The sequence below is a fragment of the Taurulus bubalis genome (assembly GCF_910589615.1).
Source record: "Taurulus bubalis genome assembly, chromosome: 2".
Lineage (NCBI taxonomy): Eukaryota > Metazoa > Chordata > Actinopteri > Perciformes > Cottidae > Taurulus > Taurulus bubalis.
The window spans coordinates 15,004,367-15,029,439 of NC_136590.1; the positions used below are offsets into that span (position 1 = coordinate 15,004,367).

Here is a 25,073-nt window from a genome sequence, read left to right on the forward strand (position 1 = left end):
TAGTAATTAGCCAATCGTCCGTCTTTTCCGCTAAATGGGCGGCTCTTGTCTTATTGGCAACTTGTGTGTCAAATCAACTCGAGGCTCTAAACAGCTCGACCAATGGAAACGCCGGAAAGGAGAGTCAACATGTTTCCATCAGCCAATCAGGATGCACCTCAAATTGACGCATCCACCCATCAGCTGTTTTTGTTTTGCTGTGTGGATATTGGAAGTTAATAACATAATAACAACAGTGTCGACTGACTCAAGTGAAGCCGCTCATTAAGGAGGTGGACTCGTTTATCTTTTGTCTTGTTCAAATTTGGGAGAGTTGACTCGGCGTGTGATGTGTGCCATCTGAGCCAGTCTGCCCGGACATTCCTCTCCCTGAAGAGTGTGAGCGTGGCGCTTGGAGTCGGGGGCAGAGGAGGGGAAGCGGGTTCCGGCGGGGATCGACTTGAGCCCGAGGCCAAGCAACCTCGGCCGGCAGGAAGAGAGGAGATCTGGCGGCTCCGATGGAGTCACAGGAGTCCCAGGACGCACCGGACGGCACCGATGTGCACCGAGCCTTCATCTGCGCCTCGTTTAACCAGGACACCACGTAAGCGACCTGCGGGCCTGGCCCAGCTTGAACTCAATTTGACTGTTGCATCATTATTTACAGTCGCATTTACATACTTCGGTTTGTTTTCTGTCACTCTTGGTAATAGCGCCAACAGTCAGGGAGTTGTATGTGCGCGCGTCCAAGAACTTGAATGACAACTTCTAGATTAGTCCATAAGTGAAGTAGGCCCGTTGAATATTAAACTAGACAATTAGTAACGGAACTTCTGTCTGTTGTGTAATAAGACACAACGTAATACAATCGATGGAAAACAGGCCTCTATATTGTCCCACGTAAATGTCCATAATACTTCTTATGGACACCAGTTAACATACCATTATAGTTTCATATTCAGGTTATAGTCATATTATTGAAAGCAACTTTATAGTCAGAGGTCCCTGTATCATTGTTTTTGGACTCCACTCTGACCCACGTTTAGGGTTTATTAACTATAACAAACACATCTCTTAACATATTTCGATGGGAGCTGCATCACAGCTGTGCTGATTAAACAAGAAATCCTGTCATAGATGACTACCATCCCCCGATGAGGTAAAGCCTGGATCTGACCTGGTGACCCCTTCTGTCAGTAACAGACACACATTGGCTTCATGCTACTACTCATGCAAGGCGAATGATGGTTCACTTATTAATACTGCAAAGAAATTCTCTCAGCTCATGCGACTGTAAGTTTGATCATGACAGTCATAGAGCCAGTGGCGTATGACATCCATGACATATATTTACCCCTATTGTGTGCAGTGCTACACAAGGGATTGTACGTGTGTGTGTGTGTGTGTGTGTGTGTGTGTGTGTGTGTGTGTGTGTGTGTGTGTGTGTGTGTGTGTAGTGGATAATTTTATTATTTTCAATAGTAAGCAATTCCTTTTAACCAAATCCATTCGCTAATCTGTTTGAGTATTACCAAACAAATTAACATGGTTCTCTGTGATTATTTAACTGCAACAATGGTAGACTTTATGTGTATCAAAACGTTGACAGTAAATGTTGGTTGTGTGTGTGTGTGTGTGTGTGTGTGTGTGTGTGTGTGTGTGTGTGTGTGTGTGTGTGTGCGTGCGTGCGTGCGTGTGTGTGTGTGTGTGTGTAATCTGTGTGACAGCCAATATAACACATCAGATTCCACGTGGAAACGGTTCAGGATACATTTTGTAATCAATGAAAGGAGTCAGCTGAGGTGGTTCGGGCATCTAGTCAGGATGCCTCCTGGACGCCTCCCATTAGAGGTTTTCCAGGCACGTCCAACTGGTAGGAGACCCCGGGGAAGACCGAGGACACGCTGGAGGGTTTATATCTCCCGGCTGGCCTTGGAACGCCTCGGGGTCCCCCAGAATGAGCTGGAAAGTGTTGCGGGTGAGAGAGAAGCCTGGGTCGGCCTGCTGAACCTGCTGCCACCGCGACCCGACCCCGGATAAGTGGTTGGAAATGGATGGATGGATGGATGAAATTGAAAATTATAATTAAAGTGTTATCAATGTATTTTTCCCCTTATAACAATAGTGGATGTTACTGCTAAGATGATATGTGTTTGTGTTTTTATTGTAGTTCTCTGTCGGTGGGCACCAAGACCGGCTACCGGCTCTTCTCAGTCACTGCTGTGGACAAGCTGGACTGCATCCACGAGGGAGGTAAGATGGACACTGTATTTACTCTCTGCAGTCGTCCTTTAAAGTTAAAGTGACAGGAAGTGGATAATGTCGTATACACGTCTACACATCCAGTCACGCATTTACAGTCAGTGCATTGTGCCACCGCAGCATCCCCACCCTGAGGCGACATTACTGCAGAGTGATAGAAGGCTCCACAGTATTATTTGAGCTGTGGTCACTTTGGTCATACAGGTCGCAACATGTTTGCTCTTCTGCATGCAGAACACAAGACATTTTCAAAATCTTCAATAGCAACAATGAAAAAAAAAAAGTTTGGAGGAAGTTTGAGCTCAATACTGCACTCCTTGTTCGAGGGACTGACAGTTGCTATTAATGTGTAGCTAATGTGGTTTGGTAGCTGAGCATTAGGCAGTAAACCCATTGTCATTTGTAATTGAAGTGCTGGAAATTGTATAGAAAGTGAAAACAGAAGGTATTGTATTTGCATTCACTGTACCGGTGATATGAGCTTACATGGCTTTATCTGAGTAAAAGCATGTGATCCGTATCCAAGGTCTTTCACTCGTCCCTCTCCCAGTAGAGTGTCCGGACGTTTATATAGTGGAGCGACTGTTCTCCAGCAGCCTGGTGGTGGTGGTCAGTCTGTCCATGCCACGGCGAATGAACGTTTACCACTTCAAGAAAGGCACAGAGATTTGTAACTACAGCTACTCCAACAACATCCTCTCCGTCCGGCTCAACAGACAGGTAAAAAACAGAATCTTTCTATACCCGTAATCCTTCAAAGTTGTTGCTTCTGGATTGTGCTATGTTATATTTTATTAATTTATCTTGACCCTTCCGTCTGTCACTGTTACCTCAGCGGCTGGTGGTGTGCCTGGAGGAGTCGGTCTACATCCACAATATCAAAGACATGAAACTACTCAAAACCCTGCTAAACACACCCAGCAACCCCACAGGTACACTCAAGCTGTTATACAGCACATATATACAAGTGTGCACATTTGTTCCTATAGAATGGAACCAAAATCTGAATTACCTCACTTTCAAGCAACAATATACAACTTTTGCTTAAAGTGACATTTATAGGATTAATGCTAAATCCTATCACATAGTAGCACAAGCAGAGAGGAGTCCTAAAGCCAGCATGACTGAGTCAGTATCGTCAGTTGTAGAACACTTTTGCTAATATTAGCCACGTGGAGCTACTGGTCATACCAGCACCATTTTAATGTAGATAGCGTTGCTTTAGCGCTACTTGCGAGGCTGCACAGTGCCAATGTAGTCTTATAATAGAAACAGATACTCAAACCATGCATTTGCAAAACAATTTTATATTATACAATATTGTGTTGACATGCATAGTTTGTTGGATTTGGCAGTTTTCAGGACCATACTTGACATATAATAGACCCACACAGATGACACGTGTGTAGTTCCATTGTAAAGCAACTGGCCCAATAGGTGTGTTGAAGAATAAAGACAGGAAAATCAAACCAAGGAAGAAAAAGGAGAGTGCCTTTATCCTCTGCTGTGCTCCTTTGTAGGTCTTTGTGCGCTCTCCGTTAACCACAGTAACTCCTACCTAGCGTACCCTGGCAGCGCCACCATCGGAGAGATCACTGTCTACGATGCCAACAACCTGGTGAGGCCACATTAAACTCTCACATAGCAGCAAAGGAAAACAAGTGCAGCTGTTATCATGCCTCTTGAAAACCTCCATGGGGACAAGCAGCGCAGTGCCGATGTCCTTAGACATGTATTTGCCCCTTTAGAGCACCCTGACGCTGATCCAAGCCCACGACAGTCCCCTGGCGGCCCTCACCTTCAATGGCTCTGGCACCAAACTGGCCAGCGCTTCAGAGAAGGTAAGGATTCCTTTCTCATCCCTCCTTCTGTTTCATCGCCCACCAGCCTCTGTCTGACCACTTTCTCCTCTACAGGGCACCGTTATCAGAGTCTTCAGCGTTCCTGAGGGACAGAGACTGTTTGAATTCCGCAGAGGCATGAAAAGGTTAGCGCTCACAATTTATATATATATATATATATATATATATATATATTTTTTTTTTTTTTCAATGAGAAACTATTAACAAGCACATTGTGGACACGATGATTTGTGGCGGTTGCGTGACACAAGGTCAGCAGTTTCAATGACCCTCCTATTACTCAACAGTCACTGTTCAAGTGAGTAAGACAACTCCTGCTGCTCAGTAGCCAATGGCAGCTGGTTGTGAATGCCGCTTCCAGTGTCAATGACCGAGTATCAGTGATAAGGACATTGTGATTAAGACGAGGGGAAACATGAGACTCAGAGACACTATTGAGGCTGTGACACACATGCACACTAGGTGTCGTCATCATTTCTTATTTAAAAACATGGAGAGTCTACATTTTGGCTAAATGTGGTCTTGTGAATACATATTTCTTTTAAATATATTATGTGCATGTATTTTTTTAAATAAAAAATATACATCTAATAATAAATGTTTTAATCTTTTCCGTCTCTTCTCGGTGTCAGATATGTCAGCATTAGTTCATTGTCCTTCAGCGCCGACACCCAGTTCCTGTGTGCCTCCAGCAACACTGAGACAGTCCATATCTTTAAACTGGAGCAGCACAGCCCCAGGTAAACACACACACACACACACACACACACACACACACACACATACACACACACACACACACACACACACACACAGTTTGTTTCTACTTGTTTAATAATTCATTGCTTTGTTTTCTGTCGATCAACTACTTACTTGACTAACCAGCTTAGAACAATGTTAATTAAGTTGGTTCTTCCATCCAGATCAAAAATAAAGCCTGTTATGAAGCCTGCAAAAATGAAGCCTGTTATTTCCAGACTTAAAAATAAATAATCTTTGGAAAAATGTTCCAATGTTACAGTAACAAGTGTTTCCTCTGTATTAGAGGTCTGCGTCCCATGCACTGTCCTTTTCTGAACCTTGCATGGTTCAGAAAATGACAGTGCATGGAAGGACCAGCACCCTCTGCTGTATTTCGGATGTAAAGTAATCCATTAGTTTCTCTATGACATTCAACCAAGTATCTTAGTATGTAAAATCCAGTTTGATTAACTCATGTTGGCACCTTTAACTCTGACCCCCGTTGTTTCCTTCCAGTCAAGACGAGGAGTCTCCCACATGGTCAGCATACATGGGCAAAATGTTCACAGCAGCCAGCACATACTTGCCCTCCCAGGTGTCCGACATGATGCATCAGGACAGAGCCTTCGCCACAGTGCGACTCAACATGTTCGGCCTGAAGAACATCAGCGCCCTCGCTACGTAAGGCGGAGCGAGACGAGAGAGGGATGTTTTTTAAGAGGTGTATTTATGTGTTGTGAATGCAAAGTGTGTGTTGTGTTTGTCAGGATTCAGAAGCTCCCTCGTCTGCTGGTGGCATCCTCAGACGGGTGTCTCTACATTTATAATGTGGATCCACAGGATGGAGGCGAGTGCGTCCTGATCCAAAAACACAGGTGTGTATGTCTTAGTATAACGTGGCTTTGGCTTAAGCTTGTTTTGGTCAGTTGGGTGTTAACGATGTTGTTATGTCTTTGTCTTCTCTGTCCGTGCAGGCTGTTTGACTCCAGCGAGGAGCAGGTGGAAGAGAAGACAGAGGAGAATCCAGAGGATGTCGCTCCCCAACCAGTCAGCCAATCATACGCTGCCACTGTGGCGCTCCCTTCAACCCCGCCCTCCTCCACCACTCTCATGGGTACAGTATTCCTAATCAAAACCTTTCCTATATTCTTAACTGGATAGTTATCAGTTACGTCTTAAAACCTACTGTGTGTGCACTATATTACTCAGGCTCTTGTACTAATATGTTTGAAGTGTTAAATAGTGTTATGCAACTCCAGAAACAAAGATGCAAAGTAATTTATATATGAATAAATACGTTTTTCAAATTAGTTTGTATCTTAGAAATGGGTTCCTCAAAACTTCTCAAATGTCTCCTGGCGACAAATACCGTCTCTTCCTCCTCCCTTTTCTTCCCAGGTTACTCTGAGGAAGGTGGAGCCGAGAAGGGTGAGGTCATCCCAGAGCACGAGTTCGCTGAGGGCCCCGTCTGTCTGGATGACGAGAACGAGTTCCCTCCATTCAGCAACCAGAGTAATTGAGCAAATCCCTCTCTCATGAAACCTCTAATCCAATCCTTGCATAACCATCAGACTGTTTCAAGCAGGAAGTTGTAAAACAATTTTCCTCTGTTGAGACATGGCGACACCCACACCCTTCCACGTGTACCCCTGCTGGCCTCGGGTCAAATCTCACCAGAATTTTACTTCCTGGTGTTTCTGTCTTCTGCGTCCCTCTCACGTTTTGTAAGGAATCAAATATTAGACGGATTGAAAGACTGTCTAAGAGTCCCACTGTTAACTCCCATGTTACGCCATTAACAACAGTGTTAAACTTTATTTTTTTAAATAATGGAACCTTGACAACACAGTGGTGTTATTGTTGCACAATATTATCATGGTAGCAATCAGATGTATATGTGATTGATCTGGCAGTGTTATTGAGCAGACTGAATATACTATGGTAGTAGAGGAGACTACAGGCGGGCCTGGCCTGCAGCCATTTTGAAGTAATCATGGGCAAGATCCACAAAAATGCTCTTAAGAGAGGTCACCAGGAAGGTCATTTTAGCAGCTTCTAAACAAGAGAAGTGCAATCCGACAATAATATAAATACAATATGAAATAAATCAACTCTCTTAAGATCATTTCTTGTTTTCTGTCACTTACAAGTCTTAGAAATAAGCACCTGAAAGTATATAGTAAGGACATATTTGTTAATCAGGCCTGAGGGATGTTATCAATGGGCATTAAATGTGTCACACCTCAATAAAGACGGGCAGTAGTTCCCTCAAGAAGGAAAAGATGTGGTAAGCGTGATACCCTATTTAAATCATGATACATGCAGTAAGTATAATATGACTTGCAGATGCAGCTGTCATACTAATTATGGTTGCAATAGATGAGACTAAACACCTGACACAAATGTAACCTAATAATATGTGTTGAGGAGTCATCAGCTAACTGTGAAAGCTGTACAGGGTAAAGTTACAGGTCCTTGAATTTCAGTGATATCCTGATATTTTTATTTACTATAAATGATGCTGAAAACAGTATATTAACATGCAAGTCATTTTTACTTTGACGTTTGAAATATTCTTTTGCAAAATGTTTGAAGTATTACACATCAACGCAACGACCTACCATGCGTAAATATATTTTGAGGATTTGTATTGTGTGTATAATGTATATATAACATTTATATATAGTACTGTTATAAGTAACATGGTAATAGCATTTGATTTGCCAAAAGGTGGCGCTGCTAGGACACCTGTACGCTGCATTGAGCTGTTTAATACTGGACACCAGAGACTTATTAAAGCTGAGAAGTGATTCAACCTATGCATGGTGTAGTTTTTATTCATTTATTTTTTAAATAGCATCATTTATGTTGATACTGTTTAAATCCTTTCATAAATCTCCTCAAATATCCAACAAATAATAATAATAATAAAGCCTGTGAAGATCAACAAACATTAATTCCACTTAATTACACTGCAACAAATTGATTTATAAATTGTAGTTTTGTCTTTACTGTCTGATATATCTCTTTTCTAAATTTGTATTATTGATCTCACAATTCCAACCGGTCAAAGTTCAGCCGCCATCTGCTTGTTTGCACATCTCTGCTGCTTCTTGATAAAAAATGCATCTTGCAAAACAACAGCTGAGCACATCTAAAGGTGATATTTGTCTCCACGTCTGTTTGCATCATCTGTGTGCTTCTCTTTCTGCCTAGTGTGTGTGTGTGTGTGTTGTCCCCACCCCTTAGCCTAGTGTGTGGCAGCGGCACACAGCCTGTGTTGGGTCACAGCAGGGCGCTGCTGATTTGTCTGTGCTGTAGTCGGCTGTGGCCACAGACTTGTCGGTGGCAATGTCCCATAACAACTTCTCCCTCCCGCGGGCGACCTTCTCCGCTATCCCCTGGTATTCAGGTGTCTCGACATTCAGGGGGGTTTCCTCCGCCTCGTCACACTCCAGGTCAAATACCAACGGCGGGTCATGGAGCGTCGGCATTCCTGTTGCGCCGCCACACGCCTCAGCTGCACCTGCAGAGAAAAGAGGATTTGTGTCTAACATATCAAGCAGCACTGCAGACACATGTTAATGAGCTGTGACTGTAATAGAGTGTGATTGTTTTTTGCACTGTGGATACATTGTATACGACCCGTACCTGTGATGTAGAAAGCTTTGTGTGTCTCTGTTCGAACTGTCTGCAGGTCACCAAACTCCCCTGCAGCCCCACTGTTCGGGTGGAACAAAAACTACAAGAAAGAGAAGAAGAACTTGTGTCTGCAACGAGAATCTAATCCACTGACAATACAGGGGAATTATTTATACAAACAAAAGGAAGACTGAAAACAAAAAATACCTCGTACCTCATGACCAGTCTTATCACCGTGCAGGAAGATATGTGTTGCGTCAATGCCATCGTAACGTCTGTCTGAGGGGGGAGTTACCTCTGCCAAGGACAGAAGGGTTGGGAAGATGTCCATTCCACTGCAAGAGAATATAAGGAGGAGAGGAAAAGACTGTTTTGCATCATGCAAGTCTTAATTTGAAGTCTTTGACCTGCTGGTGGCACGAAAGTGCTGGAATCACCAAATTAGGATTCATCTTTTCCAAGTTGCCAAGTTTCATGGCAATCCATCCAATAGTTGTAAACATATTTAAAAAGAAAGAAAAAAAATATTTATTATTATTATTCAAAATAAAAGACAAAAAAATGCAGTAGTTATCAAGCTATTTCAGTCTGGATAAAAGTGGAGGACCGATCGACATTACCATGTAAAATGTCTCTGAATGCATCTTCCTGCCCAGAGAACTAGTGCTATGCTTCAGTCAATAGAGTCGGGTCCATCATATCTATCATATCTGGGAACGCTGAGTCCCGAGGTATAAAGTAAATATAGGATCAAGTATTTTGAGGTATTTAGTCTCTGCTTATTGGTAAAATGGAAGTACCTGAGCAGGGCTGAGTTGGTGGTGTTTGCAGGGATCCTCCCGGGCCAATAAGCCACAGTTGGCACCCTGTGACCTCCCTCCCAGGTGGTCTGCTTAGCTGAGCCTCCGCCTAACGCACAAGCAAAATAATAAACTGTACAGTATTAATCCCCTTCATAAAGCATGCATGAAAGGAGTTTCTAATTTCTCAGGATGTTTATTTTTTTATACCACTTCTGGTCTGCCACTTTCCCAGGAAAGGTCCCACATTTCCTGCATACTGGCACTTCTTTTCCCAAGGACCATTATCACCTAAAGGCAACGCACACACATAAGACTGTGTTTCCTAGTATTTCCAGAATAACTATGACACTGGTAGTGTGGGAGAGCAGACATCATCCATCCAGTAGACTGACCAGTGAACCAGATGAGAGTATTGTCTTTGTCTGTGGCATCGGATGTGCTCTTGACCGCCCCCACCAGGCTGTCCATCTCTCGCAGGCTTGCCGCGTACACTTTGCCGTCATCTGGGCGACGGCTGGTGGCATCTGGGGGGAGCGGAGGGGCCAGGGGAACATGCATGTGAGCCAGCGCTATGTAGAGGAGATAGGGCTGTCCTCGCTGCCTGCAGGGACAAGCAATCAAGTGCATCCCCTGTCAGAGAACTTCAATGATTTGTACAACATAATGCAATACGTACATAGTTCTTATTTGCTAATGTTTAGTGGCTTGCATACATACGATACTGGATACCCTCAACATGGCATTTGCAGTCCACTGTTGAAAGGTTAACTCGAGTATATGTTGTGGATTCAATCAGGTCAATCATGTATTCTGTGTGAAATTCATAGTGCATGGATGTGTACACTGAGGTTTACTACTTTAAAGTTCATGGGGGCAAAAAAATTGTAAATGTGTAGTTTTCAACCAATTTTCGATCAATACAACTACGCTCCACTACTAAACAGTTTCACGTTTTACATTTTCAGTCGTTTATTGGTGTGAACTTATACTATATATATATATATATATATATATATATATATATATATATATATATATATATATATATATATATATATATATATATAAATAAAGATGTACCTGTTGTTCTTACATTTAGCTTAACTTAAATAGGGCATGGCCCAATTGAAATGAAATCTGAATTAAACCTGGAAAAAAGGAAAGTAAAAACAAAAATAATTTCAAAAAGGTCAAGACGAAAGTAATTTCACATTTGTTTGTCAACTTCTAGTGTTTAAACTGTGATGGTGTAATTTATCAGAAATATGCCCAAGCCATATTCTAGTTAATTTTTTAACTTCTAGTACATGACTGACATCTGCACTAGTTCACTTGACCCTGTAATAAAGCATGCAGTCAAGTTGCCAGACAGCTGTAATCAGCAGGGTTTACTGCCCTCCTCCTGTTCTTCCAACACACACACACACACACACACACACACACACACACACACACACACACACACACACACACACACACACACACACACACACAATCAAGCCTCACAAAACCGAGACTGTATTGGCAGGCTATCCAAATAAAAAACTTTATATTAGGGAACTCAATTTCCCAAACTTCATACTGTACTGCCATTATGTAATCTTTTGGGTATCAACAAGTATGAATACAACTCCAATATCCTCCAAAACTCGTAAAAAACATAGAGTTTTTATACTTGAGTGACATATTCCTGCACTGCAGCACGGCCTCATTTCCATCCCGTGGTAATTTGTATGCCTCTGGAAGGCAAATGAAGTACAGGTGGTTATAAATTAGCAACATCCCGCTGATTTACCTGATCTTCCTTCCTTGTGTTTCCCCAAATGAAACACAGGTAATAATATCATACTGCTCAGGTCTGTTCACTGATAACAGCTGCACACTGGCAAAAAAAAAAGAGACTCCCACCTGTAATGAATGATCGGTCTACCAATATCTTACGTGACATTGGAGACAAGAGTTTCTGAGACTTTTGAAGCACTTTACTGCAGTGTTTGGGTGGCTGTTTCATTCCCCTATTGTCAAATATGACACACATTTGAGTTTCACCCTCATTCACACTGACGGACTAGGAATCATCAGCTGCTGAGTCAGTGGACGACATACTGACACAAAGTAGGTCAGAAGTACATGTTTACTTACATTTTGTACTTAATGTACAATGGCTAAAGCCAATTGTTGTGAATAAATCAAGAGTTTCACCCATATCCTCTAGCCACCCAAGTAAATTCCTGTTTCCAGGATAATTGAAATGCTGAAGTGAGTTGCTGGATTTACTTGCCCGATGTGGCATTTTACAAGCCCCAGGCCAACGGGCAATCTTTATTGTTGAGCCCTAACCTAATTAAACACCCAGGTGGCTTAATTAGGTTAAAAAAACAGCAGGGAACTAAAACATAAACTCTCAGGTATTGTTATGATCAGCAGCTACATCTGCCATGCTGTTTTGAAATGCAATTTTAAATTGAATCAGTGCAAAATCATTATTTGCATCTGTATGGAGGCACTATGATACAGTATATTATAGTTATATGATGTTGACATTAGACTAAATCACACACACATACATACGTCCCTGTTACTCCATAGACTGTATTTAGGAAATAGGAGAAAGAGAGGAGAATGACTTGTAATACATATTTGTGTCAAATAAATGCCACACACGTCAGCAGCCTAATGTAAATGTCTTATTGCATTGTGTTTGTTTGCAGCCGTATTGTACCTTGCATTGTGTATAATCCTGGTCGCAGCAGATTTGTATTGCTCCGTTAGGGTCCACAAGTCAAGCGGCTGCTCCACAATACTGCTGTTTTCAATCAGAGGAAGGCCCACTTTGGAATAGCAGCCTCCATGTACACTCCTCTTCAATCTAAAGCATGTGGACAATGGAGAATAATGACATATATTATATTATATTGTGTTTTTATGATATAGAAAGCTCTATATGTCATTGCACTGTTCATGTAAAAGCCCAACGAGGGAGTTGAAAATTAGCTATAGCTATCTCTCTGTCCTCATGAGTTTCATGCCCAATATTAGAACTATGGGAAATTGCATCGACCCTTTCAAATACAAATGAATTAAATAAATTATGGCCTGAGAGCGTCATGTTTGTTTAAGTATGGAGCACATAGTCACACCTGATCACCTGAGGTCCAGATGAGTCACAGGGAGGACACTGTGGCAAATTAAACCCTGCTATGTCCGTGCAGCCCATGTCATTACTGTAGGGAATACCAAGGTAGTAGTCGAAGCCTAACAAAGAGACAATACACATTTACACATTAACAAGAAGAAATATTTCTCAACCAATAATATAGAATGTTTTATTAATATAAGAAAGAAATTGAGTTTGAAAGCTCCTTTTTGACCATTTTAGTCAACCATAAAAAATGCCTTTGAAGGACACTGTGTCTCTGAACTACAGTGTGATCAGTTTCCAGGCTCTAAAGCTTATCAAACAGTGTATGTGTTCTCACATACGCACAAAAGATGACCTTATACGTTAGCTGATATCTCATTCTTTTATGTGGCGTACACAAACATTTTCATAATGTTTTAAATACTTCAACTGTTACATCAATGCTTGTACGTGGCACTGCATTAGTGTCTTAGCAATTCTTCGATTAGTAATAGTACTGATGTCATTTTGCACATCCTCAAAGCCGGACTGTAACCTTTGAGTAGTTTTTGTATCATACTTTATCATCACCTTATACCATTTATAATTTTTTACATCTTACTCTTCAATGAATATTCCTATTATAGTTTTTTTTCTGTTGCGAGCGACTTTCCTCATCGGGTTTGCTGAGGTTTCAGATAACTTTATTGAATCCCACCTGTATTTTTTTTTTGTACTATGCTTTTACAAAAGGATACCAAAGAGGTGACATAAACTAAACATAGCTAACAGTATATGGTAATAGGGTGTATTTGTGCTTCAATTTTGATTTGTCCATTCCTGTAGGCGATGGAATGTTTATACCCAAAACCAATCTCCATTGATTGGCTAAATAATGAGGGGTGAGTTCAACCAAAATTCACACACCTCTGTAAAGTTCTTCCCTGATCTGAGCCTGTTGTGTTAAGTTAGGTGCCAATGGGTTTTGGGCTATAAATGTCAAGCTCCCAATTACCTCTGTTAGTTGGACCATATGGTCCTTTGTGGCCGAGGTGCCATTTCCCAATCATGGCGGTATAATACCCCGCTGTCTGTAGGAGGTGGGGCAAGGTGACTTCAGACAGAGGCAGACCGGCCACAGAGTTCACAGCAAAGTTCTGAGTCACGCCATTTCTCAGGCCATAGCGGCCCGTCAGGATGGCAGCACGGGATGGGGAGCAGGTTGAGGCAGGGGAATGGAAGTCTGTCAATCTGGAAGAAGTAAGGATCTTTTCAAGGATACTTTTAGAGAGGTTGGGTCATGGCATTTACACCCGACTTTGATAGTATTACATGGAATTCAGAGCTACTTAATAGATCAGGTACAGAATTAAGGAATACGTTATCTACCTTAGTCCTTGCTCAGCCATCAGGGTGAGGCACGGCGTGTTGTTTGCCTTCTCTGCAGGCTGGTTAGCATCCAGGTCACCCCAGCCAATGTCATCTGCCAGTATGATGATAAAGTTGGGCTTCCTACTGGGCGGATTCAAACTGGTTCCATGTCGGGAAACCGTGTGGAGCAGCAGACCACACATCACCATCCCAGACAAAAGAAACAGTGTGAAACCCTCCACCATTTTGGGTCAAGCTCTGCAAAGGGTTACACATAGGTTTCATTTAACTTTAGCTGGCATGCAGAGTACAATGTAACAACATTGTATCCATGTGACAAAGTCAACTAAATTAAATAAACGTATAATAAAGATTCAAGATATTTTTATTGCCCAATGTACAGATAACAGACAGTTACACTGTACAATGAAAAGCTTATTTGTCTGGGTCCTCGTAACACACATAATTACAATAAACTTAAGGTAAAAAATGAATAAAAATAAGGCACAAAATATAGTAACAGTATTGCACAAAGATAAGGCACAAAAATGTGATTACAGTATTGCACAATCAGTGTATAAAGTGCACTATGCATTGCTACAAATATACAAGTACAAGTGTAGTCGTGACATGAAGTTACAGCATAAATATATATAGTCAATCAGTGAGGGTCATAAAGTGAACACACAATTTAAACACTTAAAATCATCATTCTTCCTATAACCTTGCGGGCATGTTAATATGCAAAAAAAGAAAATACTGTGCCATCACTGTCTAATTTAATATGGAATATATACAATTCAGTTCATGAACTTACACTTATATTTTAATGAATATTTATTAAATAACAATTTTTAAAGGATTTTTTAATGGATGCCCATTTCAAATATACTGTAAAAAAAAACATCTCAGGTACCCCCTGGAGGGCCTTCACGTACCCCCATTTGAGAACCACTACTTTAAAGAGATCCTTTCTCCAGACCAGTGGAATATAGACGTGGGGAGGTCGTGGAGGTGTGGGGAGGTTGTGGAGTGGGCGTGTTGGACAATGTACAGAGGCCGAATAGAGTCTCTCCCGCACCAGCCATGAACTAAGACCTGTCCCTGAACACAACCCCCAGTGAGAAGGGGTAGTGGGGGAGAACTCGCGGTAACCGGATCTCTTAAACCCTCACCCCTCCGTGCACTTTCAGGGAAGGGTGTCCGTGAACGAGATATTGTGTCGGACACAAGCACGTTACGCGTCTTTGAATGTGTACTTCACTTCACCGCGTGTGCGTGTTTGCAGAACGTATGCACGTGAGAATGTGTAGGAAAGTTCACGGGTGCTGCGCGAGACACGAGCAGGACTGCAGCATGAATAGTCAAGAGAATTGAGGAGTAATAACGTCTATTGGCTCTGAAATAGCTCCACGGAGGTGAGACCCGATTAACACGCGTTCCTTCGATATATACCGGTACGTTTGCTTTAGTAAATCACTGTATGTGGCGGGACAGAGATGCAGTATGTCTCTAATTAAATATATGGTTTAAAAAGACATACAAGTACTTACGAAGTGTGTATTAGCGGCTACTAAAGTCTCGTTGCGTCGCTGGACTTTGAGCATGGCGTCCACCGTGTGATGTCTGGGACTAATCAATATTAGTTCCCCCTCCCACCTCTCTTAATTAAAGAAATACAGGTAATACATTGTCCTGTTATGAATTTAAACTATATTATCATTCTTCATTACAGGACAAGGTAACATGATCAAACAAAACGTGACTTGTGTGTTTAATAATTTGATAATCATAAAAACAACAAGGTGTATGGGGGTTGGATCCTGTAATAGCACAGACAGTGATTTAACCACTCTGGCAAGCCTTTTTAACATTAAATCAAACCAGCCTCCTATCTGTAATTACATATTAGATATCCATAATTACCTTTCTCTGAGTCAAAATGGTATTCTTACTTATCAGAATTGTAATTAAAGATATTCACAATAACATTGTTAAGAGTAGACATTGTATTTTAAGATATCTACAACTTTTGTTGTACCTTTTATATTTTAAAACTATTTAAATCCTTAAAAGTGTAAGTGGACCTTAAGTGGCAGTTTTGACATTTAACATCTAGAGTGAAAATAATTGCATATATCTGGAATCGGAAAAAAGTCAGAGGAAAAATGACACCATTTATGTGTATTTTGGCTTTCATTTTGGATACCTACAATGTAATTGTTGATGCCACTCTACCAGTCACTAAATCTGTAATTTCTCTTTATAGAGCATGGCACTGCTTGGAGTGAAGGGGACACGTCTCTTGGGGCCCAATGTGTACTCAGAAGCCCCTGACGGAGGCTGGGGATGGGTGGTTGCTGTGGCCTTCTTCATGGTGGGGGCTTTCACCTATGGTACCATTAAGATCTTTGGCATCTTCCTCCAGGACCTGATGGACGAGTTTGGAGAGACTAACAGTCGGGTCTCCTGGATTGTCTCCATCTGCGTGTTTGTCATGACCTTTAATGGTGAGTTCAGCTGATGAGGTTATATGGGAGGAATCAAGTAAGGTAGAGACAATAGATTGAAATGATCATGAAGTGTTGAGAATTACTGTTCCGTCGTCTACACTAAACAACTTGTAATGCCCCATCAGGTCCTCTCTCCGCAGTGATGACGAACCGCTTTGGGTTCCAACTTGTTGTTATGATTGGAGGATTACTTATTGCCTCCGGTACCATTGCAACCAGCTTTACCAGCTCCATCAATCAAATGTACATCACCTATGGTTTAATTGCAGGTATTTCATTGCTTCCTTCTTCCATTGTCTCTCTATTGAAACATCACATAAAGCTATTATTCTTTGAGTTTGCTTTTTAACGGCTTGTCTAGCTGAATTAAAGGATAAAAGCTAGAATATTTTCCACCGTGCAGGTCTGGGCTACTGTCTGACCTTCCTGCCCACCGTGACAATCCTTTCCCAGTATTTCACACACCGACGGTCTCTGGTCACAGCCGTGGCCTCCACTGGAGAGTCCCTGTCCATGTTTATCCTCGCACCAGGTGAGTGCAATGGCCTCCACGGATGTTTTATGCTTACAGTTTGAGAAGACACTTGTTTGTAAAGGGGTTAAGGAAAACCATGTGACCAATTAGTTGTATTCATTGCTTCTGGAGTTTGCAACTCTTTAAGGCAGGGTGACTTGTACAACTTAGTTAGTGATAGGAAAACTCAAGAGTTTGAAATAAACTGTGTAAAGAAATATTTGTATTAGATGATTCAGAGGCCATCTTAATATCAAACTGTTTCAAAGCCTATAGTGGGAACCATTGGGCTTGGGCTAAGAGCAAAGTACAGTTATTGAGAGACAGTGTAACAATTCACCCTCCGATTTAAATTAAAGGGGAAAAGCACTACGCTAAATTGAAGGACATGAGCGGATCTGTTGTTAATATCTTTAAATCGCTGCCACCGGTTTGCGTAACAAAGGGAACAAAGTACACGAAAACAAACATTAAGTTGCAAGTCTGTGTGTTATTAATAAACTAAATTCAATGCAACAAAGCAAGATATGTACCACAAACAATGAACCTCTCCCCCAAAATACAACGCAGCCCACAAATAAAAGTAATAATAATAACAATAATAAATGATCCCACTTAAACCGATGTTCCTTCAGGCCGCCGATAACATCGTCAGTACAGCACTTAAAGTGTAAAAGAAAATAAACAAACATGTTTTATCTTTTATCAGTGCCGTAGCAGAGGCAGATATGTGATCTTTACAACAGACCAACACATTATTGTTTTGAGAACAACTTAACAGAAATACTTTGCTCAGTTTATCCTGTAATGTAGAGAAACACAGCTATATGAACCACTGACGGCACCAAGAAGTCATGTCCTCTGTTGCTTTTATGCATTTCCAGAACAGTCTGCATATACCAGTCACTTTTTGAACCCTCCACACGTATGACTTCATTGTGTAGCCAGTTTTATTGATGAATACTCACTTAATACCTCCTCTTGCCCCTCAGCCTTTTCTGCATTGAGGGACCATATTGGCTGGCGACATACCATGGCAGTGATGGGAGGTTTGCAGAGCATCATAATCATCTGTGGTGCTCTGCTTCGGCCAATCATTATCAAACCCAGATCGACCCATGAGACAGAGACTAACGGATTGTCCCCCAAGGAACTGGAAGCTCTCAGTACATCAGAAATTGCGGAGGGCACAAACCCAGAGGACTCTATAATAAACAATACCTCACACGCACAAAACAACTCCCATAGTCCAGACAATGACCTAAGCAGAGGCTCTGTGATCACTGGGGTCTCTGGGGTCCAGTCACTAAAGGACCTAGACAACAGCAGCCCGGAGGAGAAGACCTTACTGCACAAAGATGCAAGGAACTCTGTGGGAAACATTACGGCAGAGATTAAAGAATTTGAAATGGAGGAGAGAAAGAGCGAAGATGCAGAGAAACAAGTGATGAAAAATGGGGAAATGAAATCCGATTATGAAAAGCCATCTGCAAAGAATTCAAAACGTATAGATTTCTCCGTCCTCAGAGAGCGTAGCTTCATTCTCTATTCTCTGTTTGGACTGTTCGCTACGCTCGGCTTCTTTGCCCCTCAACTCTACATCATCGAGCTGAGTGTGAGTCGAGGCGTGGGGCGGGACCTCGCCACCTACATGCTCTCCACCATTGCTGTGGCGGAAATCTTTGGCCGATGCTCCATCGGGTGGATTCTGACACGGGAGCGGTTCAGGAAGAAGAAGCTGCATGTGCTTCTGGCATGTGTGATTGCAATGACGGCGGATCTGGTTGGATTTACTTTGGCGACGGAGTTCTACGGCCTGGCTGTGTGCTGCTCTTTGTATGGGTTCTTTCTGGGAACCGTAGCATGCAGCCACATCCCCATGCTGGCTGAGGATGATGTGGTGGGCATAGAGAGGATGTCTTCAGCCGCTGGTGTCTACGTGTTCATACAAAGCTTTGCTGGGCTGGCTGGACCCCCACTTGGAGGTAAGTGTATTATAAATACTGGCTATGGTTTCACTTTACTACAGCTTTTATCTTTTTAACACACAAGGACGGTTCAGATAGGATTTTCCATCGACTGTATGCCCGAACAGCAAAATCAAAGCTGAAAGATGGAGGGAGAGACAAAGAATTGAAGCGACTGTGGCTTAGTGGCTCAGTGGTTAGCTTGCCCATCTTTCAATCAGAGGATTGGTGGTTCGAGCCCCGGCTCCGCTCGTCCACATTCCTTGAGCAAGACACTTTACCCCGAATTGCTCCCCGTTGCTGTGTCTACGGCGTATAGAGCAAAAATGTAAGTCGCTTGGGATAAAATGTACAGCTAAATGTAATGAAGCACTCCTCCATCATTTAGTACTTTACTTCTATAAAGTTTAGGGACTTGCGGAAGACTGATCAACAAAAAGGTGGAATTCTAAATATCTACACTAAATTCTACATTTCCCATAATGCAACTCAATGGCTTTTTTCTTCAGACCTTTCCTTTCTTGTAAGTGTCTCATTAACTCCACACCTTCAGTTTGTAATACATGCTCTACGTAAAACCAATCTAGTCTCACAGTCTCCTATCTCAAAGTGAGATAACCCTGATAACACAACTATGACGTAATCAGGGTTGTTTTCTCAGCCCCCACAAGAGGCACTCTACAATGATACTCCTCATGATTTGTGTTTTAATTCTCCTCTATCCCCAGGTGTCCTGGTAGATGTGACTCAGAACTATGGATCAGCCTTCTATTCCTGTGCAGTCGGCATGGGACTTAGTGCCCTGTTCCTGGGTTGTGTAAAACATGCTAAGAAAAGATTAGTCTGTAGGAGGAGGAACTCAAAATCCCCTGGAGATCTACATGAAAGGGAAGGGGGCTCTGAGGAACAGAGTGCAGTGCAGAACCCAGACAAAATAACTGACAGTCCTCAGGATTGCTCTGAAGTAGACGAGCAGACAGAGGCCACAAGAGACGTCCAGGAAGTTATACGTTTTGCCTGAGCTGATAAGATAGGATAAGAGTAATAAAAGAGTCACGCCACATGAGGGTAAAGACTACAGCGGTAGTGCTGAAGGGACACAATGAAGAGAAAGACCAAAAGGGTTTATGATATGAGAGCATTCGTCAGAACTTTTACTGCATAATCTGTTGTGCCTTATCTACCTAATGCACCAAACTGTGTTTGTTTTTTTCTAAAGTCAATGTTCTTAAATTTTTTTACAGTTAGACTACTAAGATAGCTTTAAGTGAGTAAAGCTTTCGATGTTGTCTTGCTTTAACGCACAGATACAGCTGCAGGACATGTTCATAATCGACTGATGAGGCTTGAATGGAGAAGCCTCAGTTTTAGATATTCCAGAGGCGAGACGTAACACTATCACTTGATGAACTAATTACCTGCCGGCAAACAATACCATATTGATGCCAGGAAAACTGTGAAGCAAATGTAGCTGTAAGAACCATAAACTGCACAGATTCTGTAACTTGTTATAGAAAATACATAAAGCTCAGGAGACGTCATTAAAAGTGTTTATTTTTAATCAAACTGTCACCAAGTTGACAATACAATGTTATGCAATATGAGATGTCAAAATCAAGCTATTTTTGTAATGAAAATGTGTTCATAATAAAGGAAGAGTGATCTGAACCACAAGTACAATTGTTCATCTTGTGTGTTTGTGTGTGAGTGTTAGAAACCTTGCAGGATCGAAGTAGCAGGGTGCTGGTAATTGGGGGAGTGTAATACCCTTCAAACACAGAGTAGTCCCCCTGCTTTGGCTGAAGCCTTTTCTTCAGCCTCCCAGCATAAAGTTGTCATCATACCGGGCAAAGCTGAAAACAGCCATTCCTGCAAGGTCGGTTGTGAGAGGATGAAGGTAACAAAACAAAAACCTCTCCTGGATGGTATGTTTTTCACCCAGCACCATTTAGTGGCAGCTCAACCATATTACATCATCAGAGACTACTGATAATCAGTATGTGTATGATTCACTTTGTTAAAGAATATTGTTTCTGTTTTCTTTGATATTGTCCTGGTATTTCAACAGCAAATGTACAATATGTTGAGGTGCGTAGTAACACAATTATTATTAATCATTATTAATCACAGAGAAAGTTAGATTTTTGAAAGTCATTGTGGAACAAAACTCACCCAAGCTGAGAGAAGCCTCTCTGAAAACACAGTTCCAGGAGTCTTTGGGGTAGAGGTCCATCATTGTGATTCCAACAATGCAAAAAGCTTCTCCCCCCGTAGAATTAATGTCAGCCGGCTATGGAACATGCGGCACAAAACCCCCTGTTTAACATATTGTGGATGCCTTATTCATCTGGATAGCCTACAATGTAGTTTAAATGTCTTGTAATTTTTTGGTCATTCAGTGACCGGATGGTACATTTACTTTTAACTGCTCAGGGGTACTGGCACTGGGAAATAGCCCACATGTTTAAGGAAAGGACATGTTCAAATGTCCTTTCCTTAATGGCCATCCTTTTCACAAACTCACCCACACTCTTCACAATGACAGCATTTCTAGCCCACACACACATACTCACCTATGGTTTGAATATAAATAGTATTGTGGCTTGCGTTGGGGTCTTGCACAAATGATCTTTTGAGGCTCCTCCGGGTGAGCAGAGACCCAGTCTGAGTCAGAGTGCACTGTGATGGGTTGGAAAAAAGAACTCAGCTGCCCTGGGTGGAATCCTTCCTCCAGAAGATGCCTTTCTTCTCTTGTGTACTCTCTGTACAGTTTGGCTAAGTCCGGACAATTGGAGACCAAAGCTCTCCACAGAGTGCTGGATCACCTTCATCTGCAGGAGAGATATACAGCAGGAACATGGTTACAGATGAAGCCAAGGTGAAATTTGCAACATAGCTTTACCTAGGGACTTATGCTTATGACAAACATATGATCAATGCCCAGTTATGTGACATTTATAGCAACCAAATTGGAGCTTGCTAGGAAAGGAAAATGTATATTATACTACGGAGAATATAAAATAATATAATATACACTAAATATGATATTGGATGGAAATGTATAATAGTGTATACAATACTGCACAAGAAGGGGATATAGAATAACAAAGGTAAAGTTGGTTGCAGACACAATATATCTCCCAAATATACAAGGAAATGTTCATGTGAAAGTAAATAAATCCACACACACACACACACACACACACACACACACACACACACACACACACACGCACACACACACACGCACACACACGCACACACACACACGCACACACACACACACACACACACGCGCGCACACAGATACATGTTTGCACACACACTTCGCAAAAGCCTGACTTCGACACTCTATTATAATCTCTCTTTTTCGACACATTGATAATTTACTCCTTAAAAAACACACACAATATGTTACAATATTTAGAAGTGAACTAGTTTACTATGGAGGCACCAGGGTGAGACCGGAAGCCATTTCCGCTTTTGCACATATTCCGATGACGTCATGTAAACAGGGGGGCGGAGCTCCTTTAAGGAAACATTGACGAACAGCGAAGAAGACAAGCCTGCTGCTATGGCACGCCTAACGACCTACTATTATCGGTTATCCGCCTCCGTGCAGAATTAACAATATATTTTAAACTTCTCTTATTTAGTTCATTGAATTGTAGCCGTGTCAAGTGCGGTGGACGACGGCAGCGGGACGGAATACGAAAGCGGAAGAACTTTCCGTGAGGGTAACGTTCGTGCAGCGCAGCGGCAGCTAGCTCAAGTAGTTAGCTGGTATCACCTCGCACGGGAGCAGCTAGCAGGCTAGCTCGCTGTCATGCCGGGAGTTTCTCCAGATTGTACTGCCTAAACGAGAACACCTCGCTGTTAGCGGCTTCGCTTCCAGACGCCCAGCAGCGGTTTGTTCCACCCCAACCGAGACGCAGGCAGGGCGGACTGGACCTGGGCCAGTGACAGGTCTGAACTAACCCACGGCGGAGGCTTTTCCGACGGGGACCTGCGCTTCAGCCGTCTGAGGGCTCGCCACACTCGAGTTTCTACGAAATGGTCGTGGAGCTGTAACAAAAGCAAAGCTTTGAAATCTGTTATCTCAATTAGGCTCAAAAGCAGTGTCAACCTTTCTCTTTGCCCCTCCAACCCCCAAACAAGACACCCGTCAACACTGCAGAAATGCTGACAGACAGCAGGTAACAGGAATGACCGTTTTTACACATCTTTCATTAATAGAGGCAAGTTATTACATCATTGCATTTGGATAATTGTGTCACTGCTGTAGTGCAACATTGTAACTCAGGCATATATTTCAGGAAGCTTATATATATATATATATATATATATATATATATATATATATATATATATATATATATATATATATATACACACACACACACACACACACACACACACACACACACACACACTCCAGTGAGGGTATGCTAATCAATGTGTTCTCATAAAGGGAGTGCCACATGTCTGATCATGTAACTGCCTGAGTGTGAGTTGCTATTTTTGGTTCCTCTTCATTTTCTCTTTCTGGTACTCTTCCTTTCTCCACCCAATCTCTTTTCCCCCTGCCTGCATCACTTCTTTCACACGCTCTCTTTCACTCTCATGTTCACTTTGCTGTCCACTGCATTTACTTTACTCAAGGCTCCATTTCTGTTTTGCACAGGAAGCGACACCGTAGCTGTGGCACTGAGGAGGACCAACAGCTGAGTTCTCAGGCCAAGCGGTCAGGAGGGGGTCCCAGCCTGCTCCTGTCAGATTTGGATTCAGAGGTGAGATTGACTTGATCTTTACATTTGTTGTTAGACCATCACACAGGTGTAGGTTTACCCAGATTGTATCTATTTGTGTTTATTAAAAAAATAAAAAGTAAATCTGCCAAGGTCATTTATTTTCCATCTAATGTAAAGCCTATTAACTGAAGACAGGGCAAGCAGCCTGAAATCACGTCTATAAAAACATTTGTATATGCAATGCACCACCGTCAGGAAAAGCATAGAATGTTTTATTTACAGCATCTGCATCCATCCATGAAGCTTCAATTCAGAGACACTCTCTGTTCTGGTTTTTACAGTCTTCCAGCAGCGACAGCAGTAATGGGATCAGTAGTCCAGAGAGAGCAATGGTGGCCACCACCAGGCCATGCATACACAGCCAGAACAACTGCATCACCCAGTGCTCCCTCAGCCCAAAGCCTGAAGACTCTGGTAGATCCTTGCAGCATGGTTTCCATGGTGATGGCAGCAGTGTCTCTTACTACGACATCAACAGAGTCCTGAGGGAGGCGCACTTCAGTAGTCTGCAGACCAGAGGGCGTCCAGGCTCAACATGACCGTGACCTCTGATCCTCTCCTGACCTTTTTGTCCCTCGCCCATCAGTGGTGACACTACTGGCACGGTGGCTCCTCCTTGAATGCCTCAAGGAACACATTTGGGTCAGGGGATGACGTGTGGGGAGGTTTACAGATTTTGGGCACAGTGGCTCATCCCCACCTCACCATGTACCATTTGTCAAGACCATAAGCACATCCGCTGGTGTGTGTGTGTGTGTGTGTGTGTGTGTGTGTGTGTGTGTGTGTGTGTGTGTGTGTGTGTGTGTGTGTGTGTGTGTGTGTGTGTGTGTACGCACATATGCACGCACCCTGTGCACTTTATAAAGAGGAATCATGCTCTTTACATGCGTGCGTTGATGCGTGGACATTGTCATTGGTGCTAATCTCAAGAAACGTGCGATGATCCAAAGTGCTTGCAAAACTAAATAAAGCTAAGCACTTTACTCAATAACTCCTTCTGTTTACTTTCTACTGGGGAGGTCAGCTGCATGTTTGTGTCTGAAGTGGCAGATGTTGCGATCCCTTTGACAAAGGAAGTTCATGGCGGCCATAGGATTCACTCCCAAGGAGCATTATTAAACAATCCAGTAAAATATCATTTTGGGCCGCCTTTGTTTTCTCTAACCAAAGTGAAAGTTAAATTATAGTGCATTTGCAGTTACTTGTACTATGACTCTTATAGGTTTTGGTGTGGCAGTTCAGTGGGTTCAAGGTAATGGAAAAGAGATTCTTCATGAGCCTCACCACCAAAATCCAACCTCAGATTAGATCCTGGCTAATTATAGAGCTGTGAGAGCGGGCACAGAGTCTGCGGCTCAGGCAGTGTAATGCTCAGCACAGTGCGTCTCACGAAAACAGCCTCAAAGAGCTCTCCAAACCAGTTTGTAACTACGTGTTTACTTTAACATTTTACACATCGTGTGTGTGTGTGCGTCATATGCCTATCA

The 25,073-nt window shown here is 42.4% G+C and overlaps 5 protein-coding genes across 7 annotated transcripts; 3 read left to right on the forward strand and 2 right to left on the reverse strand.

The window, feature by feature from the left end:
• The first annotated feature begins 404 nt into the window (after positions 1–404).
• On the forward strand, positions 405–7,655 carry LOC306733178 (WD repeat domain phosphoinositide-interacting protein 1-like). Of its 3 annotated transcripts, none has more exons than XM_079214378.1 (12): positions 405–583; positions 2,150–2,232; positions 2,792–2,961; positions 3,077–3,173; positions 3,762–3,859; positions 3,990–4,082; positions 4,158–4,228; positions 4,736–4,843; positions 5,361–5,525; positions 5,612–5,719; positions 5,819–5,958; positions 6,243–7,655. In XM_079214378.1, exons 1-12 carry the CDS (start codon positions 498–500, stop codon positions 6,362–6,364), a joined length of 1,341 nt encoding a protein of 446 aa, XP_079070504.1. In that variant the 5' UTR covers positions 405–497; the 3' UTR covers positions 6,365–7,655. The 3 variants fall into 3 exon arrangements, with proteins under 3 accessions (XP_079070504.1, XP_079070505.1, XP_079070506.1); XM_079214379.1 differs by having other exon boundaries at positions 2,795–2,961; XM_079214380.1 differs by having other exon boundaries at positions 2,150–2,231; positions 2,749–2,961.
• Positions 7,656–8,089: 434 nt separating this feature from the next.
• arsg (arylsulfatase G) lies at positions 8,090–14,026 on the reverse strand (the record flags this gene model as incomplete). The annotated part of the gene is made up of 10 exons (XM_079233978.1): positions 8,090–8,370; positions 8,496–8,586; positions 8,701–8,821; positions 9,287–9,395; positions 9,497–9,577; positions 9,682–9,890; positions 12,012–12,158; positions 12,430–12,544; positions 13,426–13,661; positions 13,800–14,026. 10 exons carry the CDS (start codon positions 14,024–14,026, stop codon positions 8,090–8,092), a joined length of 1,617 nt encoding a protein of 538 aa, XP_079090104.1.
• A 2,027-nt stretch (positions 14,027–16,053) lies between these two features.
• On the forward strand, positions 16,054–19,796 carry LOC306753828 (monocarboxylate transporter 7-like; the record flags this gene model as incomplete). Its single annotated transcript, XM_079237745.1, has 5 exons — positions 16,054–16,291; positions 16,420–16,563; positions 16,698–16,826; positions 17,801–18,793; positions 19,504–19,796. 5 exons carry the CDS (start codon positions 16,054–16,056, stop codon positions 19,794–19,796), a joined length of 1,797 nt encoding a protein of 598 aa, XP_079093871.1.
• A 32-nt stretch (positions 19,797–19,828) lies between these two features.
• Positions 19,829–21,606, reverse strand: amz2 (archaelysin family metallopeptidase 2; the record flags this gene model as incomplete). Its single annotated transcript, XM_079237746.1, is given in 8 exon segments — positions 19,829–19,864; positions 20,494–20,604; positions 20,607–20,644; positions 20,948–21,065; positions 21,215–21,219; positions 21,349–21,407; positions 21,409–21,579; positions 21,581–21,606. Coding segments are annotated over 8 exon segments (564 nt in total).
• A 767-nt stretch (positions 21,607–22,373) lies between these two features.
• Positions 22,374–25,070, forward strand: LOC306752838 (protein VCF1). The gene is made up of 3 exons (XM_079236654.1): positions 22,374–22,971; positions 23,460–23,565; positions 23,868–25,070. Exons 1-3 carry the CDS (start codon positions 22,955–22,957, stop codon positions 24,123–24,125), a joined length of 381 nt encoding a protein of 126 aa, XP_079092780.1. The 5' UTR covers positions 22,374–22,954; the 3' UTR covers positions 24,126–25,070.
• Positions 25,071–25,073: the final 3 nt, after the last annotated feature.

Bases quoted from the DNA above. Each gene is read 5' to 3' on its own strand.
- LOC306752838 (XM_079236654.1), top strand. The intron at 23,566-23,867 runs GTGAGATTGACT...TGGTTTTTACAG, and splicing joins TGTCAGATTTGGATTCAGAG to TCTTCCAGCAGCGACAGCAG.
- LOC306733178 (XM_079214380.1), top strand. From the start codon at position 498: ATGGAGTCACAGGAGTCCCAGGACGCACCGGACGGCACCGATGTGCAC. The intron at 3,174-3,761 runs GTACACTCAAGC...GCTCCTTTGTAG, and splicing joins CACACCCAGCAACCCCACAG to GTCTTTGTGCGCTCTCCGTT. The intron at 4,229-4,735 runs GTTAGCGCTCAC...TCTCGGTGTCAG, and splicing joins TTCCGCAGAGGCATGAAAAG to ATATGTCAGCATTAGTTCAT.